The 19306-nt window shown below is 51.4% G+C and overlaps 1 protein-coding gene across 1 annotated transcript; it reads right to left on the bottom strand.

Annotated features, from left to right (window-relative positions):
• Nucleotides 1–5534: 5534 nt before the first annotated feature.
• On the bottom strand, nt 5535–18834 carry TMEM119 (transmembrane protein 119). Its single transcript, XM_084820365.1, has 2 exons — nt 18691–18834; nt 5535–10065 (listed from the first exon to the last, which is right to left on the bottom strand). The coding sequence occupies exon 2, from the start codon at nt 10053–10055 to the stop codon at nt 9129–9131; it is 927 nt and encodes a 308-aa protein (XP_084676491.1). The 5' UTR covers nt 10056–10065; nt 18691–18834; the 3' UTR covers nt 5535–9128.
• Between the last annotated feature and the right edge of the window lie 472 nt (nt 18835–19306).

Genomic DNA, 19306 nt, shown 5'->3' with positions numbered 1-19306 from the left:
CTCATGATTTAGCAAAATAATAAAATCGGCAGACCAATAGTGAGGGAAGACTTGTGAATATATATTTGTCTCTGGGGAAGAAAAACATCAGTCGGGCATTTTGGAAGTGCAGAGATGGAGAAGGGGGACAACACTTCATGGAAATTTTAAATGTTATTACTGAAAGTTTCAGCTGTAGAGAGCAGAGGGATCATGAACATCAGAAGAGCCCTGCTGGATCAGACCTGGGGTCCATCTAGTCCAGCATCCATCTAGTCCAGCATTCTATTCACCCAGGGGCCTGTGGGAAACCTACAAGCAGGACATGACTCCAACAGCACCCACCCACGTGTGTTCCCCAGCAACTGGTACACAGAGGCATTCTGACTCAAGATTGCACATCGCCGCCATGACGAGTGGCCGCTGATACCCATTGTGCAACCTGTTTCCTTCGGTATGGCCAGCCTTCCTGCAATCCAGCTCACCTAGTCTCTGGTCAAAAGCTTCCTGCTTTTCTTTGTTCTAAGCACCATGGGACTCGGACACATTTAAAACACGCTTCAGGCAAAGGTGGAATGTATACATGTATGTTCTCATGATGACACCATCAAGCAATGAGCTGTGAGAAACAGCCATGAGAGAGAAGTGGGTGGGTGCCCCTGGTCGCCCAGCTGCATGCTTTTCAGGCCCAGTACAGGCAAGCAAAGCCCTAGCCTGAGGCAGCCATTCCTGGGCTATGCGTTTCAGCCGGCGGCTTGGGGATCCACTGTTTGCTTCCCTGTCATAAAATAACGTGTAGGAAAAGACTGAAGAAAAGAGTGACTTGTTTTTAGACTTTGCATACTTGCGTCATACTAGAATGCTTCTTAGAAGAAGCGTTCCCCTGCCTCTTACACAGCATGAAGCCCCTCCCTTAAGATGGCACCTACGACCGCCCACTTTTTACATACTTGTATTAAAAACTGTACTCTGCCTGTTTAATTAAGAGCATCTCTTTAGTTGGTCAAATGGTTTTTAATTGTTTTAAGTGAGGAACAGAGGAACATGGTAGAGGTTTTATAAACGCATGCGTAGTGCAGAGAAAGGGACAGTGAACTTTTCTGCCTTGAGATATTTGGAGTCGCCAAATGACATTTATGGGCACTAGATTCAGCACAGGCAGAAGAAAGTACTCCTTCATGCAGCACAGAACTAGCGTATGGAACTTAACTGCCCCAGTGTCTTGTGAAGCCCATCCGCCTAGACTGGGTGGTCAGAAAGTAGATCTCTAGTTGTTCTAGACTTCCACACCTAGCATTCCTAACTGTTGGCCATACTGCCAGAGACTTCTGGGAGCTGAAGTCCAAAACATGGGGAGATCTACCTTCTACCCACCCCAGCCCTAGATGGATTTAAAAGCAGATTAGACAAATTCATGGAGAACAGGTCTATCAGTGGCCACCAGTCATGATGAATACGTAGAAGCACTTTGTGCAGAGGCAGTGTACCACTGAGGAACTATCAGGGAGGTCTGTTGCCTTCATGTCCTGCTAGTCAGCATCTCTGTGGGGGGCGAAAAGCTGGACTAGATGGGCCTTTGGTCTGATCCAATCTGAAAAGCCAGCCGGCAACAGATGTGTTACAGGCGGCTTCCACTCATCTGTTTTGGGTGGAGCCAGTTCACACATCCAGTTGTGAGCCATCCAGCGTCGAGCAATCAGGCGGGAATGGCCATATCTGTGAACCAGCCCCTGTCCACAGCACCTGGCAACTCTGCTCTGCCTATCCCTCGGTGGCAAGCAAGAAATACTGGTCGCTTGGGCGTGACATGCAAATATTCTTGCCCACCACTGCCGAGCGCCAGTTGCTAGCCCGAGGAGGCCTGTGGCGTGCTGGAAATAATTTCTTGCCAGCTCAGGTTTCCAACCAAAATGGCTCTGCAGCTGCTGCAGCATCACAGTCGGTAACAACAGCTGTGCAGTGTGAGCCTCAGATCCCTCCTCCAATGGAAGGGGTTGAGATGCTTAGACTCCAAAAGTGAGATTGGTTCTTCTTCAATAGGAGATCCAGTCAAGGCAGCTCAAGCAGGGCTCAAGGCGGATGTAGAAGAGGCCTCCCCGCCCCCCCAGTCTGGGCTGCACCTTTCAGACTGCTGCTTGGGGACCCGGTGTGTGCCTTCCCCAGTGGAGGCCGATGGCGCCAACGTCAGTGGGGCAATGCATCCTAAGAGGTGGAGACTCCTTTTTGCGTAAGGAACCAGCTTCAAGCTCCTGTCTTAATTAAGATTTTGTTTTTCATCTGGATTTTGTTGTTAGCTGCCTGGAGCACCATTTTGAGGTGGAAAGGTGGGATATAAAGAAAATAAATACTGATGAAATGTTCCTCTTTGTGAGGAACATTTCACACAGTGAACACCCCACTTGCACAATCGTTCTCATTTTTGACTCAACCGATTGCAGCAACTGACCAGCCGAGCCATAACCCTTCCCCCCTCCCCCGCCGCCCCCATTTGTTGAGCACTGACCTTGCAACGGAGCACGGTGTGTGTGTTCTGCTGGCACATTTCCACGGCTGGGAACGGGTCGCTCTTGTCGTCCTAAGTGAGAGCCTTGACACACATCGGAGAACGGCAGCGAAAGTAGGTCGGGGCTGGCATTTCTTGAAATGTGGCCTTGCTCAGAACTGCACTTTGGCTCAAGACAAAGCAAAACAGAAAAAAAGATGATGGAGGAACATTCCAGTCGCTCGCAATGCCATCCAGGCACAGGTGTTTATTAACAAAAGGGAGGAGGCGAACAAGGACGCCATCTGCTTCCAGAGGATCTGTTGCGATGCAGAGGAGAAAGAAAGAAAATGTGACATTTAATTCTAGGGAAAGTGGTTATTGTGAAAAGGAACAAGGGAAGCACTGACTTTTATTCACTTTCAAATGAATAGCATGCCTTGTTTTCTAGGCTCAACAAAGTGACATTTATACATGCTTTAGAAATATTAGGGCGGCTGCAACCCGGTTAAAGGACTTTTAAGCAATCCGTCATATAGATTTTCGTTGATTAACTGATGCCTACCTGTGGCATTTGTGCCTGGGTGAAACCAGCCATTCTGAAACAGGGAGCATGCTTTTCTTTGTTTTCAGACAGCATGGGTGTTGTCGTACCAAGCATTATTTGAAAACAGGCATTCCCTCTTGTGCAAGAGAGAGAGAGAGAGAGAGAAGGGCTTTATTAAGATAGCGTTTGCCATCTGCAGGTTCTAGGAGTGCCCACATGAAATTTTGCCCTCTGTCCTGTCCACAAACAGCCCTTCCTCTCTCTAGCCTTGGCCCTGTGTCTGGTTTTTCCTACCTGGCTAGTGCCTTGGCCAGCTTGCCTCATCAATGGCCCAGCCCTCAGCTCCCCGCCCCCCATGCCTCCTGTGCCACACACTGCCTCCCGTCCTTTGGCCTCGTGTGCATTGTCCCTCCTCCGTTTCTTTGGTCCACCGCATCCATTGTCCCTGTCGATGCATGGTGGCAGGGGAGCGCTGCTGAGCATGTTCGAGGCCAGACAACCTATCAGTAGGCATGAGGGCCCAACAAAAATGACTGGGGGTCCCCAGTGAGGACTGAAGTATCTCCCGGAATCATCTGCAGTGTGCTGGAGTCTCACAGCCAACACACAGTGGTGCTTTGGCAGAGACAAACTGATGTGGGAACAGGTCCTTGAGGTGTGGAAGACAGAAGGAAGCGCCCAAGACTGGAAAAGTTGGGCATTTGCTAGGGTTCCAAGACAAGCAGAGGGCCCACCACATTAGCCGTGGAACCATTTCGACTTTGCAGGGTATCCAAGATCAGGCACAGCCCCAGAGAATGCTCAGTTTGCGTATCCCAATTTTTCCCAGTTAAGGGAGGCCACTGAGGCTGCCATGCCAAGGGCCCTCAAAATCCTCCCATATACTCCAGCCCAGACCCTAAGATCAGCATCAGCGGCCCTTCTCCGGGAGCCCCCACCAAAGAAAGTGAGGCAGGTGGCTACCCGGAAGAGGGCCTTTTCTGCTGTGTCACCTGTCTTTGTAGAATGAACTTCCTAGAGAGGCTCACCTGGTGCCTACATTGCACTCTTTGGCACCAGGTGAAGACCCTTTTTTCTCCCAGGCATTTTAGTTCTTTGGTTTCTGTTTTAAATCTGGTACTATATTTTAAATCTTTGCACTGCAGCTAGGTTCTGTTTGGTTATTATTTATATTTTATACTGTAGTTTTAAACCTTTAAATGTTTATATTGTATTTTATCTTTTATTTTATGGTTTTAATTGTTGTGACCCAATGAGAGAGCTTTGGCTATTGGGCGGTATAGAAATGTAATAAATAAATAAATAAAATCCTAGAGCCCACACTGGAAGCACTGTAATATCTGTAAAAAACAAAATTAAGCCTCTGTCTGCCTCTCTGCCAGAAAGCTCTCCTCCTCGCAGCTGAATTTCACAAAGCCCACCAAGCAAATGCATTGTCCTTGAGCAATAGTACCATGTGGAGAAGCCAAAGTGCCCGGCAGGAAAAAAGCCACCCCAAAAAATGGCATTAGGGCCTCTCAGCGTTTGCCTGTTGGCACAAGTATGCTGGCTATTTCCTCTTTTAATCCCAAGAGGGAAACACATTTCACGACAGCTTTTTTTTTCTCTCCAGACGTGGCGCTGGGAAAGATGACCCACTGGAAGGAGGGGAGGGAACCCAACTTGCTGTTACTATTTAGGGAACTGGAGGGAGTAAAAACAATTCTGGATCTTAAAAAGGATTGGGGGGGGGGGTTGGTTCATGGTTGGGTTGCACAGTGGTAAATGCACCAGCAGAGATGTCAGATGCAAAGAGCAGCTGGAATTCAGTGGTATACTGCTTCTGAACGTGGAGGTTTCATCGTGACTACTAGATAGCCATAATTTGGCTATAGAAAAAAGCCACATTTTTTTAAAATTGCAAAGCACAGTTTTTTGGATTGTGCTAACCAAGCACTGTATCGCCTTAATCACTAGCTGACCCACAAAAGCAGTGGCGACGGATAAGCAGCTGAGAATCAACAGACGTCTGACCGCAGGCTGGCCAAGACGGTGAATAAAGGACCAACTCTGCATGGGAACAACCCAAATTGCCTCTTACTGGAGTTCTTCGTAAACAATTCCAGAGTCCTTTCTCACCAATGGGAGAGGGAGGGGTCCCATCCAGTGATGTGGTGCTGGCCACCATCTCAGTCACAAGAAATGGAATGCTGTTTAAGTCAGGATGCTTTGACTTTTTCTGCACCTTTTCTGGCTCAATATTCTTTTGCGGGGTGGGGTGGGGTGGGGGGAGACAGACAGACAGACAGCTAATTTAGGTGGAGATTTACAGAAGCCCAGGGTAGTTTGCCTTTTTTGCCCCCTTGAATGGCTGTGCAAACACGCACACGTCCATCTGTTTCAAAAGTAGTTTACTACACTTACACACACACACACACGCACGCTCAGAGACACACATCATGAAATGGAACATGCCTGCACAGGGAGGAAAAAAATATTAGTAACTGAAGGGCTAAAGGGGTGTTGAAAGTGAAAACAAATGAACATTCCAGTCTGCAATTTTGTTTTATTTTTCAAATCCAGGGCATTTTTTAAAAAAGTAATTGGCAAGATCTGAGCATATAAGCATTGCAGGGCTAATAATTTTGTTTCATATCTTTCTCTCACTCTCTCCAGTCAGCTGCTCCGACTCGGGCCAGTGGGGTTTTGATGTTCTCAGCTGCTCTGCACTGGTTGCCCTGGGGTCACATTTTCCATGGAAGAGTCCAAGAGAATGGCCTTGATTTGAATTTGGCATCCCCCTTCCAGACTGACATGTTTAAGTGGTCTTTTGCTTCTCTTAGGAAAGTGCCCCCATTCCATGAGGTAACTGGCCCCATTCTTTTCTTTATAAAAAAAAGTGGTTTTAGCCACATGAGGAGGGACATTCTCAGAAGAACATCCCAAGAGCCCTGCTGGATCAGACCCAGGGTCCATCTAGTCCAGCATTCTGTTCACAGCGGCCAACCAGCTGCCCACGGGAAACCTACAGGCAAGACATGAGTGCAACAGCAGCCTCCCTCCCACCCATGTTCCCCAGCAACTGGTGTACATAGGCATACTGCCTCTGATCCTGGAGATGGCACATAGCCCTCTGGACTAGTAGCCATTGATAGCCTTCTCCTCCATGAAAGACATATTATCGCGTGACAGTTGAATGGAAAACTCATCTCATGGTGATTTTTTCCACCGAAGAAAATGGCTACCTGAGGGGGTTCTCAGACAAACCTTTCTCTCGGGTAATTCACTAGGCTAGGTCCCAACCTGTACCTCTCCAGGGTTTTGCCATACAACTCCCATCATCCCTGACTGTTGGCCATGCTGGCTGTGGCTGGTGGGAACTAGTCTAAAACATCTAGGGGGACCCAGCATGGGGATAGTTGTGAGGGTGCTGGCTGAGGCCTGACAGCTCTTGACCCCTTGGACCTTAACCACTCATGTGCTCTGTCACTGGTGACCTCTGACCCCTCAGGTTGCTTCTGCTTCCCCATCGGGCAGCTATTTCCCCCAGTGGTCATGCCAGGGCACCCCAGGGGGGGGCAAGTCGGCTGAAGGCTGTCCCACCCCCAGCGCTTGTTGGACCACCATGTGTCTGCGGTCAGGGCTGGCTCCAACTCTGAGTGCCTTCTGGTGGGCCCCCTCCTCTGCTGGCAGCAACAGTGGCAGCAGGACTCAGTGGCAGCCATTTTACATTTCCCACAACCCCCTGGAGCAACATGCCCTGTCAGCGGCATTGTGGGAAATCAAAATGGTGGCTAGACCCAGTCACTTGACGCTGCTCGGAGAGCCAGGCTGGAGAAAGTTTTAAAAGGCAGGGGGAAGTTGGCCGCAAAGCCCCCTGTCCACTGAACCCCTTTGAGCCAACCTAGTTCCATGAGGCTGGCAATGTGCAGCAATGGAAGAAAATCAGCTCCCGCCAGCCAGGACAAATTCACTTGCACCCACCTAAGAATAGTCCTCAAAGAAGAGATTGCAATAAACCAGCCTCCCCTATGCTGGCTGGGGGTGATGGGAGTTGTAGTCCAACACATATGGAGGCCCCCACTTTGCAGGAGTTTGCAAGAAACATGTTGGTTGTCTAAGGCTACAGAGAGCAATTTCTCTCCTGTCCCTATCATCTGCCTGGAAGAACCAGGTTATGAGGAATGGCCACGGGTATAAATATCAGCAGAACCTTTACGAAGAAGCCAAGCAAAACAACAGAGGGTGTTTCCCCACCCCCACCCCAATTCTCCTCCCAACTTCTTCAAGGCTTGTCACATCCAGGATAAAGAGTTACTTGGTCCAGCTGTAATGCTTGTGAAAATATTCCTCTTTCTTGCCCGACTGGCCCAAAGAAGGAAATGTCTCAGAATCCTATCTGGAAACTGTAAGGCCACTGAGAAGTCCTTCAACAAAGTATAAAAATTAGTTTAAAAAATCACCCACCCCACCCCCATAGAGTGAAAATAATAATAATAATATGTCCAGAAAATATTGTCAACACTTTAGGAAGATGTTTAAGTATCCCAAATATGTATGAGGTGTTTCTTCCCCCCGCAGAGATTTCAAATCCAGAATTATTCTAATATATGAAGGTTCTTCGTTGGTAGACATCACTCAGGATTCAAGCCAGGACAAGCCCAGTTCTGGTGCGCTTCTTCCATGTGCCCGTGCCCTTGGGTTCTTCCCCCTCCCATACACACACCTGTGATAATATCAACGTCTGGATGCCCGTGGCTCTTCAAGTGTGCCAATCGCATGGACATAACTTCAGCGTGCTCATTCATCTCAGGCCTTCAGCACTACCGAGGTGTTGGAGGATGCAAAGTTGGGGTCTTTCAGGAGCCAGACCAAAAAGGGTTTTGGAGACAAGCTAGTTGGTGTTAGCGGTGGGATCCAGAGGTCCAACTGGGCATTAGGCGGGTTTTGTGCATCACATGAGTGGGAATTGCATTAAAAACCAAATCTAAAGCAGAAATGTCAAGGAGAGATCAGAGGGGCAGTCCCGTGATGTTGTCATCAACTGAAATGTCAGAACTAGCAGCTGACCTGATCCAGGAGACTTGGGGGATGTCCAGCCATGTGGGAGAGGGCCACTGACAGTGTCCTCAGGCTGTGAGCACACAGTCCTGGCGCACAAGGATGCTGAAACTGTTGATCAGGACCGCTAACAAAGCTTGTTCAGATGTGAGGCTTTGCACAGACCCGGCTGTGGAAGAGGCAGATCCTTTAGCTGTGCTACACACGTGCGCACCTCTTTGCTCCTCAAAGGACGTGCATGCTCAGTTTTGCATTGAATGCTGGTTCTTCCATCCACCACTACATTTTAAAGCACCTTGTGTGGTTCTCTCATTGAAAATTTGTTTGGCACTTTAAAAAATAACACTTAAAAAAAAAACTTTGAAAAAGTGCTCCAAGCGTGGGTGAAGGGGTTTCACCCTGGACGCAAGGGCTGACCAAACTGAGTTGTGCCCAGCCATACTCCAATATAGGTGGGCGAGGTGTTTTTCTGATTGACCCAAAGGCTGACCAATCAGCATGGCACACAGCCTTGTTCCAAAAGGGGAGAGTGGCTTGATGGCTGACACACAGGCCGGGCCAATCAGCACTGTGCAACTTCAGGTTCAGCCAAAAATCAAGACGGGTTTCCCTCGAGCTTGATCGGGGTGAGAATACGGAATCTGTGCCCCAGGTGCGACAGAGGGCCTCCACAGCCGGCTCACCACTGCCATTATCTACGCCTGCGCACAACCGTACATTCGCTGGTCACCCTCGGCTCCTGGTACCATGGTTCCTGGAACAGGAAGTGCCCAAGAGCACATCCAGAACAGGGCCTGAATGACAGCTTGTACCATATATATTCAAATGAAATGTAGCTAAGTAATGACACGGTAGTAGACACGGTAATAGCAGTCCATTAACGTCAAACCAGGGCATCCTACTTCTAATGGGGCTTCTTTATAGCGGAGGGAGGCAATTTGTCTTATCTAATGGTCGGAGTGGCCTTGCGTTGCCCACTCCATTAAAAAAAGAAAAAGAAAAAAAGTCCATCATAGGTTTCATGTCATAAACTTTCAACACCACGGCCAACCGATGGTAAACCAAAAGCCAGTGCCGTCTTTAGTCTCCCGAGGCACAAGCTTCGGGAGACGGCGGGGGACACGATTCTTCCTCCTCGCTTCCTGAGATCTGTGCAGTGGAATGATCAGTCCCTGGCGATTCCTTGAGCTCTTCTGGAGAAGGCGGGGCGGCTTCCTCTACCTGCTGACCCTCCGCGGCGGATGGAGTGCCTTCTTTCATCTCAGCATCTCCCGAGTCGAATGGAGCTGACCTTTCCAGGGGCGGCTCAGCCTCTTCCTGCGGACGGCCTGGCTCCTTCAAAATGCCTTCCTCTCCTTTTTCGCCCTCACCTGCCGCTCTCACTCCCCGCTCCTCCTCGCCTTTGGTCGGCCCATCCTCTATCGCGGCCCTCTCCCCGTTTGCCGTGACGGCCTTGGCTGGGGATTTCAGGTTCTGCGCCGCAGCTAAGATGTCAGCCTGCAACTGTTTGGTGGAATCGACCGGTTCTTCCTGGTTGGTATCGGCAGGCTTCTCGGGGACCTCGCTGAAGGCCTTGGCGCCGCCCGACTTGTCGTTCTGATCCACGTATTTCTTCTTGGGGAAAGACGACGGGTAGTAAGCTGAGGCCTTGTGTTTCTGCCGGACGATGACAGCTGCGCACACGATGAAGAGGAAGATGAAGACTAAAGCGCCCACCACGACGATCAACAGCATGTACTTCTGGAAGAAGTCCATGATCCCATCCAAGATGCTGAAGGCGGTTGACGTGCCATTCACCGAGCTCCTGAGGATCTCGTCCGAGGTGGGATTCGCACTCAGCGTCATGCTGGCAGGGGGCGGGATGGAGGAAGCCCCCTCGCTATCTCCACTGCCGCCGTTGTCATCCAGCGCCAGATTAGGAACAGACCTCGAGGCGCACAAGGGAGCGATCAGGACAACGAGCAGGCAGAACCTGGTTGTGGTGGCCATGACAGTGGCGGGGCGCATAGGTGGGTCTCTGCAAAACACACACACAGGAAAAGGACTGGTTATTCATGCACCCGTAACACTTCTCATGAGCTTTGTCGGGGTGGGGAACAATCCGGCCCCGTGGGGCTCCCCAGAGGACCGTGCCCCGCCCTGCTCCCTCAACCTCCAATTGTTCAGTGCTTCCGTGGCTTTTGTGTAGCTTTCCCCCCGTTTTAAAAGCTTGAAATGCCTCTCCTAGGGCTCCATCACGGGCAGGAAGAGCTTTCAGCTACAATATGCTCATATTTTTTGACCCAGCCTTTTCACCTTTGGCCCCCACCGCCACCGCAATGCATCCCCGAGAGCTGCTCCAAAATGGAATTTGGCCCTCCGCCTGAAGGACGTTCCACACCCCTGAGCTACGTAACGTTCTCTGATCTGTAAAGATCACTCCCATTTCCAGTGGTCGGGCAGCTAGCTACAGTCAGCAGCGATGTGCTTTGCACATGCTCAGGGGCCCTCTTATCTGTTCCAATTGCTTCACATGCTCCATGATTCACACGTAGGGCTGCCTATTCGCTACTGGGCCAGGTTTAAGGTTTTAGTACTCGTGTACAAAGCCCTAAACAACTTGCGACCAGGATACCTGAGAGAGCGCCTTCTCCCTTACCAACCTGCCTGGTCACTGAGGTCATCGGAGGGCTTGCTCCTGGAGGTTCCACGTGGACCTATGGCCCGACCGGAGTCCACCAGGAGAAGAGCCTTCAGTGTGGCGGCCCCCTTTCTTTGGAACTCCCTGCCCCTAGAGGTCAGGCAGGCACCAACACTGCGTTGTTTCCGGCGCCTGCTGAAAACACCACTCTTCCCGGAGGCATCCCTTAATTGGGCAGTCATGGTTTTTCTCAGCATTGCGCTTTTAAACAAGTATAATTTTAATGTGGTGTTTTAATCTTTTTTATTCTTTTATCGTTTTAATTCTTGTGCTCACCACTCCCAAATCTGTTCTAGATATGAAGCGGTATACAAGCATTGTTAAGTAAGTAAGTAAGTAAATAAATAAATGGATTTATGTACTGAAAATACATTCTGGGGCTCTGCTTTGATGCGTCTCCACCTCTAACGGGGTCTTGGATATCATCAAAGTGCACCCCATTATTTGAGCAAAGGAAATGGATGCTGACGATAAGGTGGAGTTTCAGGCTCAGCTGGAGGTGGGGCTGCAGTCACTCCGTCCCCTCTGTTCATGCATGAGAAGCAGGTCACCCCGACCCTCTTCTCCCACTCCTATTGCCTAATGACCAAATCCCGCCCCCTATCTTCTCCAATACCAAATTTAAAATCGATCTCCACACACAATTGCCAGATTATTATATATTCATTTCCCCATTATGATTTAAAACAAAACAACAACATCCTCAGAGGGAGGCTCGGAAGGCAGCAACAAGGGAGAGGGCCTCCTTGGTGGTGGCCCCTGAATTCTGGAATGATGTCCCCAACGAGGCCCACCTGACGCCAACATTGTTATCTTTTCAGCTCCAGGTGAAGACCTTCCTCTTCTTTCATGCATTTGACAGCATATGATGATGTTTAAATTGGGCCCTGGATTTTTGTTATTGTTGATTGTTTAAAATTGTTTAGAGATATGTGTGTCTCTGTGTGTTGTTGTTGTTCAGTCATTCAGTCGTGTCCGACTCCTCGTGACCCCATGGACCAGAGCACGCCAGGCCTTCCTGTCCTCCGCTCTCTCCCGGAGCTGTCTGTTTTATATGTTTGTATGTAAATGGTTTTTACGCTATGTATAATGTATTTTAATGATTTTTAATCTTTGTAAACCATCCAGAGAGCTTCAGCTATAGAAATGTAATACATGAGTGAATCAACAACAACCAAACATCACTGAAGTTCAAGCAGATGATGGGAGTTGTAGTCCAACACATCCAGTGGGCTGCTCTAACACTTGAAAGGGGGTTATTCTTGGCTAGGAATTCCCTGAAAGAGCTGTCACCTGAAGAGGGGGCCACTCTGTTTCATGGTATGAGTCAGTGACCTAAGAAGGAAGCACAACTCCTGGGCAGAGCCCCTGCTTCACCTGCGGAAGGTCCCGGGTTCAATCCCTGGCATCTCCAGGTAGCAAACCTCTGGGGGCAAGGGCGGGAAGGGTATTTCTCTTCCCGAGACTCTGCAGAGGTCCACTGCCTATCACAGTAGACTCTGCTGGGCTAGATGAACAAATGGTCTGGCCTGTAATAAGGCTGCTTCCTATAGGAACAGTGACTCATACAGAGAATCAGCCTAGAACAGCCACTCATGCAGAGTTGAAACGGGCAGCCTCCTTTGAAGGAGGTTCTGATCCTGGTACACCTCTGTAGTTGGGAGTGGTTGAACGATCGCTGATCACACCCAGTCAACAATCTGAGGCTGAGATGAGATCAAAATGACACCCCCTCAGGAGGAGAGATCCTCTCTGCTGATGGATGGCTGGACAGGACTTCAGCCTGCAGAGAGCTTGTCAGGACTGGAATTAGAATCCTAGAATCCTAGAATAGTAGGGTTGGAAGGGGCCTAGAAGGCCATCAAGTCCAACCCCCTGCTCAATGCAGGGATCCAAGTCAGAGCATCCCCGACAGATGGCTGTCCAGCCTCGTCTTGACCGCCTCCCTAGGGAACGGGTCCCATTGTCGTGTTGCTCTAACAGTCAGGAAGTTTTTCCTGATGTTCAGCCAGAATCTGGCTTCCTGTAGCTTGAGCCCATTATTCCGTGTCCTGCACTCTGGGATGATCGAGAAGAGATCCTGGCCTTCCTCTCTGTGACAACCTTTCAAGTACTTGAAGAGCGCTATCCTATCTCCCCTCAGTCTTCTCTTCTCAAGGCTAAACATGCCCAGTTCTTTCAGTCTCTCTTCATTGGGCCTTGTTTCCAGTCCCCTGATCATCTTTGTTGCCCTCCTCTGAACCCTCTCCAGCTTGTCTGCATCCTTCTTAAAGTGTGGTGCCCAGAACTGGACACAGTACTCCAGATGAGGCCTAACCAGTGCTGGGTAGAGGGGAACTAGTACTTCCCGGGATTTGGAAGCGATGCTTCTATTAATGCAGCCCAAAATAGCATTTGCCTTTTTTGCAGCCACATCCCATGGCTGGCTCATATTCAGCTTGTGATTGACAATTAATTCACTGAACAGGGCACAGAGTCCAGGACTCACCAGCTTAGCAGTTTTAGTTGATCTCCAGAACTGCTGGGACTGATCAGGTGTAAGCAACCAGATTCTGGCCGGAACAAACCGCGGCTGGCTGCCGAGGAAATTCCTGCGATTCGAGGTTTACATCGGAAACTGTTCCATGGACCAAACACAGCAGGCCCAGGCACGCAGGCCCAGGCACGCAGGCCCAGCTGATCCACCTCAAGGTTTACTTTAGCAGCTGTGCGATGTGTCGGTAGATCTAAACAGAGGTTCAAAAGATGCTGCCCATCGTACACATCCACTTCTTAATTTGGGAAACAGAAGAGGGCTTTTCGCCTTCTCAGAAGGCCCACCTTCTGCCCTCAAAGCCCTACCCAAGTGGTGGCCTGACAGGGAGGAAGCATCTCTGCACATGCTCTGAGACTAACACGTTCTCTCCTGAGTTTTCTTCCCTGAACATGCCCTGCCCTTTCCAGAGCCGTTTAAGCAATCTTTTCCCAAGTCCAGATGTTCCCGCTCAAAGGGGCTGCATTTGAGACCAGCTCCTCTCTTCCACCCAAGTCCAATGTGCTCAGATTTGGAGACTTCCTGTAAAACTGCTGCCTCAAACCCGGGGTGCAGTTTGACCATCTGGATTTCCCTGCAACTGGAATAGCCAGAAATGTCTGGATAAAACATCTGATAGTGCATAAAACTTCCAGATGAGCAACCCGGCTGGACCAGACCAAGAGTCCATCTAGCCGCCCAGCATCCTGTTTCCAACAGAGGACAGCCAAGATGTCTCTGGGAAACTCATAAGTGAGGCATGAAGGGAAGACATGCACACCCTGGTTGCTTTCCCTCAGCATCTGGCACTCAAGGGGTACACGGCCTCCTCACATGGAGATTTCCTCCAAGAACTTAAAAAGGAAGTTTCCTTTCATCTAAATTAAAAAAAAACTTATGCAGATCTTTGAAGTCTATATATGGGTGTGTTTTCTTAATGAGAGATGCCTTTAGGTTTCCAGTGGAAAGAAACATCCCCAAACATTCCAGCCATCACGCCAGCAGATGATAATTTTAGAGAAGAATTTCTCTCTCCTTCTCTCCTCCCACCTCCATAGTAATTTAGCTCCTAATCAACAAAATCTAGGCAGTCTCTTACTCATGTACCAATCCACCCCTGGGAAGGAAATGGTTTCACCCCACCCTTGAAGGGTGCCTGATGGAACCTTCTCAGGCTGTGGCAAGAGAGAACTCAAGCCCTGCAAAATTGCGTTCCCTCTGCCAGTCTCTCTATCCTCCCCCCCCCAGCCCCAAATGCAATAATCTAATCAAGTCAATGGATGCGACACATTTATGTACACAAACGAGCACTGCAAACCCTCCCTGCAAAGAGCAAGAGATCTGGAAACCCAGAATGGAAGAGAGATCAGTGCTGCCGTTAGGACTGGTTTTCGGGGCTGACATCCGGGGCCCCGCAGCCCACGGGGGGCCCCAAATGACCACCAAGAGAGTAGCATCAAGGCGGCAGAAGCAAATTCCATTTTACTCCTGTTGCCATGACAGCACTATGATTTCAGTGAGTTTAAAATGCAAAACTGCACATGCTCAATGTATTTTATTTTATTTTTTAATCAGGGTTGGCAGACAGTTTTGTTGTTCTAACATATCAGGTATGGAGAAGGAGCTGTAAAGCACAGAATGGCTCTGGAACGGGGCAGGGGGGAGAAATGTTAGTTGTGTAATAATACACATGGCTGTCTACAGACACACCTGCCGCCCCACGGGCCAACTAGCTCCCCACGGGAAACCCACAAGCAGGACATGAGTGCAACAGCACCCTCCTGCCCATGTTCCCCAGCAACTGGGTACACAGGCATACTGCCTCATACTGGAGGTAGTATAGAGCCATCAAGACTAGTACCCATCAAAAGTCTTATTCTCCAGGAATGTGTCTAACCCCCTTTCAAAGCCATCCAAATTGGTGGCCATCACTACATTTGTGGTAGCGAATTCCACAGCTCAACTCCGCGCGGTGTGAAGAAGCCCTCCCTTTTGCCCGTCCTGGGCCTCCCACCAATCAGCTTCATGGGAGGACCCCGCTGCATTCTAGCATTATGAGAGAGGGAGAAAAACGTCTCCCTCTCCACATCCTCCGCCCCATGCATAACTTTGTACCCCTCTATCATGTCTCCCCGCAGTCAAATTCAGGGCTTCTCTGCTGGCCAGAAGTAAAGGGAAGGTCGTCTTTTTGGTGCCTGTCTGTTTTTGCTAAATGGCGCCGTACTGGTTTTATTGTGATGTTTTATGGATAGGCTGTGAACAGTGGTGGAGTGGTATGTTTCTTGCAACCTCCTTTAAGCCCCTGGATCGACGGAATAAAAATCCCAGTAAATGAATCAATCATATACGTGTGACGCCTGCAGCCTCTCTCCCTATCCCAGTGACTCTGCACACACGCCAAATTCTCCAAACTCAGAATGCATATACTCCCCCGCCCTCTTCCTTCTCCCTGGAAGCATAACTTATTCCCTAAATCCACTCTAGTTTTAAAAGCTGTGTGTGTAACCCGAGAAGTATCCATCTCCTCTGGGCAGGAACAAATCAACTGGTAATTAAATCAAGAGTCCAGACCTTGCTCTGGTCTCAGAACAAGCCTTCCCAGATAACCAGCTGCAGAACATGGACCTAATACAATCTCTAATTCCATTTTATTTTAATTTGAGTGTTGTCGTACTTTACACATACACACAGGTCTCCAGAAGAGTCACCCAAGCCACACTTATAAAACAGCCGATCCACCGAATAATATTGTGACTTTGTTTGAGCCAAATGTATGATTCGTAATAATTTCTAAAGCAGCAACTTTAAAACAAACAAACAAACAAACAATAGCTGGGAAAAAGCAACCAACTAACCCTAACAACAACAAATGCCAAGATAAATCGACCAACAACATGAACGTTTCCAGACGGAGGGCTCGCAGTCCTTACAATCAAAAGGCACTATGTCGCTATTCTGTGTTCTCCTCCTTAACAGATTTCTTTTCTGGTGAAGGATAAGATGGAAGGAGCGGCAGGAAAATGCGGGAAGGCTACAAATGGAACATGATATCATCTGTCCCGCCCCCATAAAATTCTGTGCATGAGGCAGGGTGATTGCAGAAGAAAAGCCACATCTGGAAGCACCCAGTAGTCCTAGGACCAAGAGACAAGCAAGAGTTTGCATCCATTTTCAAGGCCAAGGCACAGCCTGACAACATGAAAAATAGCAACAGAGCATGCACAGAGTGCATTTCATAGGGAAAGCGGAAGTCGCCTTATACTGAGTCAGCACACTCAGTACTGTTGACTGAGGCAGGAGCTCTTGTTTATTAGCCACCCATCTGGCTGGCTACCCAGTTCTTCAGGGTTTCAGTCGGGGATTTTTCCAGCTCTACCTGGAGACACCAGAGACTGAACCTGGGACCTTCTACAGGCAGACTAAGGGCTCCACCACTGAGCCACGGCCCTTACCTCTGACTTGCCACAGTTGTGGCCAGTCAGATGGGAGCAAGATGCACTCTGCCCACGCTCGGTCCGTTTGGGCTCTGCAGAGAAAGGGCACTGTGGCAAGTCCAAGAGCCTCAGCGGGACGATACGCGGCCTTAGTGAGGGAGAGTACAGCCCCCTTCCTTGGAAGTCTCTAAAAAAAACCCGAACAAGAGGCACACAACCAGTGGGAGCTGGTGGCTCCAATGTCAGTGGGGCGTTGCATCCTCTCCGGGTTTCAGTCAGAACCCAGAACAGATTCGACGCCCCACAGACATTGGCACCACCAGCCTCCACTGCACACAACTGTCAGTGAAGCTTCAGTTATAGAATTAAATGCTGGGGAGTGGTGGATAACACTGGACAAGGCTGGCCCCCAAAGTCTGCTTGCACAGCACAACACACGTGTCCCCCCTGGGCAGGATGGCAACCCTCGCACGCTTTTTTCTGGCTTTTAGCAGTATCTGTTGCTTTTATTTCATTTCATTTTGTTTTGGTGACTGCTGGCTTTATTGGCTCCCTTTTCTTGTTTTCTCTGCTGCTGCCTCTGTGTTGTGGTTGTTTTTAATTCTGATGGTTTATCTGCATCTGTGTTATTTCTGTATTTTTGTGTCCTTCTTTTAAGCCACCTGGGGCCACTGTGCAAAAGACAGAGAGAAAACACTCTTTAAAGAGCTACACAAGCAGCCAGAGCCGTGGGTCACCAGGAATTGCAGGGAGCAAGTCTGGAGTCATGGCTCACTGGCACCGCCAACACGACCGACTCAAGTGACCACTTGGGTTGTTTTGGACACGACTGAACAACAACAGCACAGATGAGGCCGCTGCTCAGATTGTGAGGAGAAAGGTAGAGCCGTCCCCTGACTCCACCCAATTTTAGGCAATTTGTCAGCGTCCCCCCTCACCCAGCCTTGTACAACCAGCAGCCAATGGGTTACTATTAGAAAAGGTTAGGGGGTCCTACTCCCCTCTGGGTCCCTGCCCCCCTGTAATTTGAGCTCTGGATGGAGCAGACAGCGCAACACAGAGGCAGGGGAAAATAGGACCAGAACAGGAAAGCACAAGTTGCACATCCATGGGGCTGGCTCGCCACAGGCGAGTGGAACTCAGCTATGTGCAGGGCAATCAACGCAGGCCGATGGATGGAGCAGGGCTCAGGCAGGCAGCGGGGATACCGGCAGGCCATGCCCACGTGCGCCGTATGCCTGACACACATTGGCAACTTTCAGCACGGACCTGGAAGCTCAGGGGGGAGTTGCTCTGTGCAAGAGAGTGGCCATCGTTTTTCAAAACCTATACGCCCAATGCCGGGAGAGCCAGCCAGCCCGCCAGCCCAGACTGGGGGAGCGGCCACACGAGCATCTGTGGCTACACGGCGGCACGAGGCCAGCGCAACCACGCCTCGGCTGCGGACTTTGCCGCAAGTTCCCAATGAGAGAAGGGCGAGAAAAAAGGTGCGGCGGGGGCCTGCCCAGACATCGGGGCCCGCCCGTGACGCCCCACTGCTTCTCCCAGACGCCGGAGGGTCGCGCGAGCGCCCCCGCGCCCCGGCCGGCGAGGCGGCGCCGGACGCCGGGCTGCAGCCCGGGCCGAGGCTCAGGCGTGGCCGCGGCAACGCCTCTGAGCCCGCGCAGAGCGCAGACGCCCCGGCGCCGGGAGCGGGGCAGGGGCTCTCCGGGCCCGGGCGCGGCTGCCCAGGAGGAGGCGCGCCCAGGCATCCCCGGGCGGCAGCCGGGAGCGCCGGGACGTGTCGCCCGCGGCGCGGGTCAGCCCACGAGCGGGCTCGGGGCGACGGGCGCTGCAGCCCGGCGCACGCGGCGGCCGCCCGCTCGGAAGGGCGGAGGGCCGGGCCCCAGGTCGCTGCCCGGGGGCACGAGCCCGGCGCGCAAGGGGCCCGCGGCGGAGCGGCGCCGGAGGAAGCGCCGCGCAGCCGCGGCGAGCCGGAGGGGGCGGCGGGCGCGGGCCCCGCGTGGCGCTACTCACCGGCGGGCGCGGGGCGCGGCGCGGCGCCGGAGCCCGGCCGGCCGTCCTGCGGGGCAAGCGCCGGGCGAGCGCGGTCGGTGGGCGCCGGGTGCAGCCGCGCGCCCGCTCTCGGCAGCCTCTGCCGGCGCTGCACGGCGCTCGTCTGCCGCCGCGGCTGGCCGCGTGCGGGGTGGGACGGGGCGGGCGAGGCCCGTGGCGCCCCCGCCCCGCCGGCGTGCTCCGGGAGCCGCCCCCAGGCTGCGCGGGCGGGGCGCGGCGGGGGCCCCGGGCGGGCGGGGGCGCGCCCCGCCGCAGTTGAGCGCGCTCCTTGATCTAGGCGACCGATCTGGGCGGGGGGGGCGACAGGGGGTTGGTGGCTTGGGTGGGGGTGGGGGGAATTGTTTCCTCCTCTCCTCCTCCTCCTCTTTTTAACTTCCCCCCAGTTGACATCGCCCCTGCTTTAACCCCCTTTTTCACCGGGCGCGCAATTCCAGGGCACGGGCGGGCCCATGTTACAGGCCACGCCGTCTCAGCTTAAAACTGCGTTAAAGACCAGGGATGAGGCTGGAAGGGATGGGATGGGGGGAGGAGTTTTTTATAGTTTAAGGACACTGAAACGGTTCGCCTAATCACTTCC

Source organism: Heloderma suspectum, chromosome 13, assembly GCF_057233095.1.
Source record: "Heloderma suspectum isolate Gila_16-S chromosome 13, 16-S_ref, whole genome shotgun sequence".
Lineage (NCBI taxonomy): Eukaryota > Metazoa > Chordata > Lepidosauria > Squamata > Helodermatidae > Heloderma > Heloderma suspectum.
This window is presented reverse-complemented; position numbering and strand designations above follow the sequence as displayed.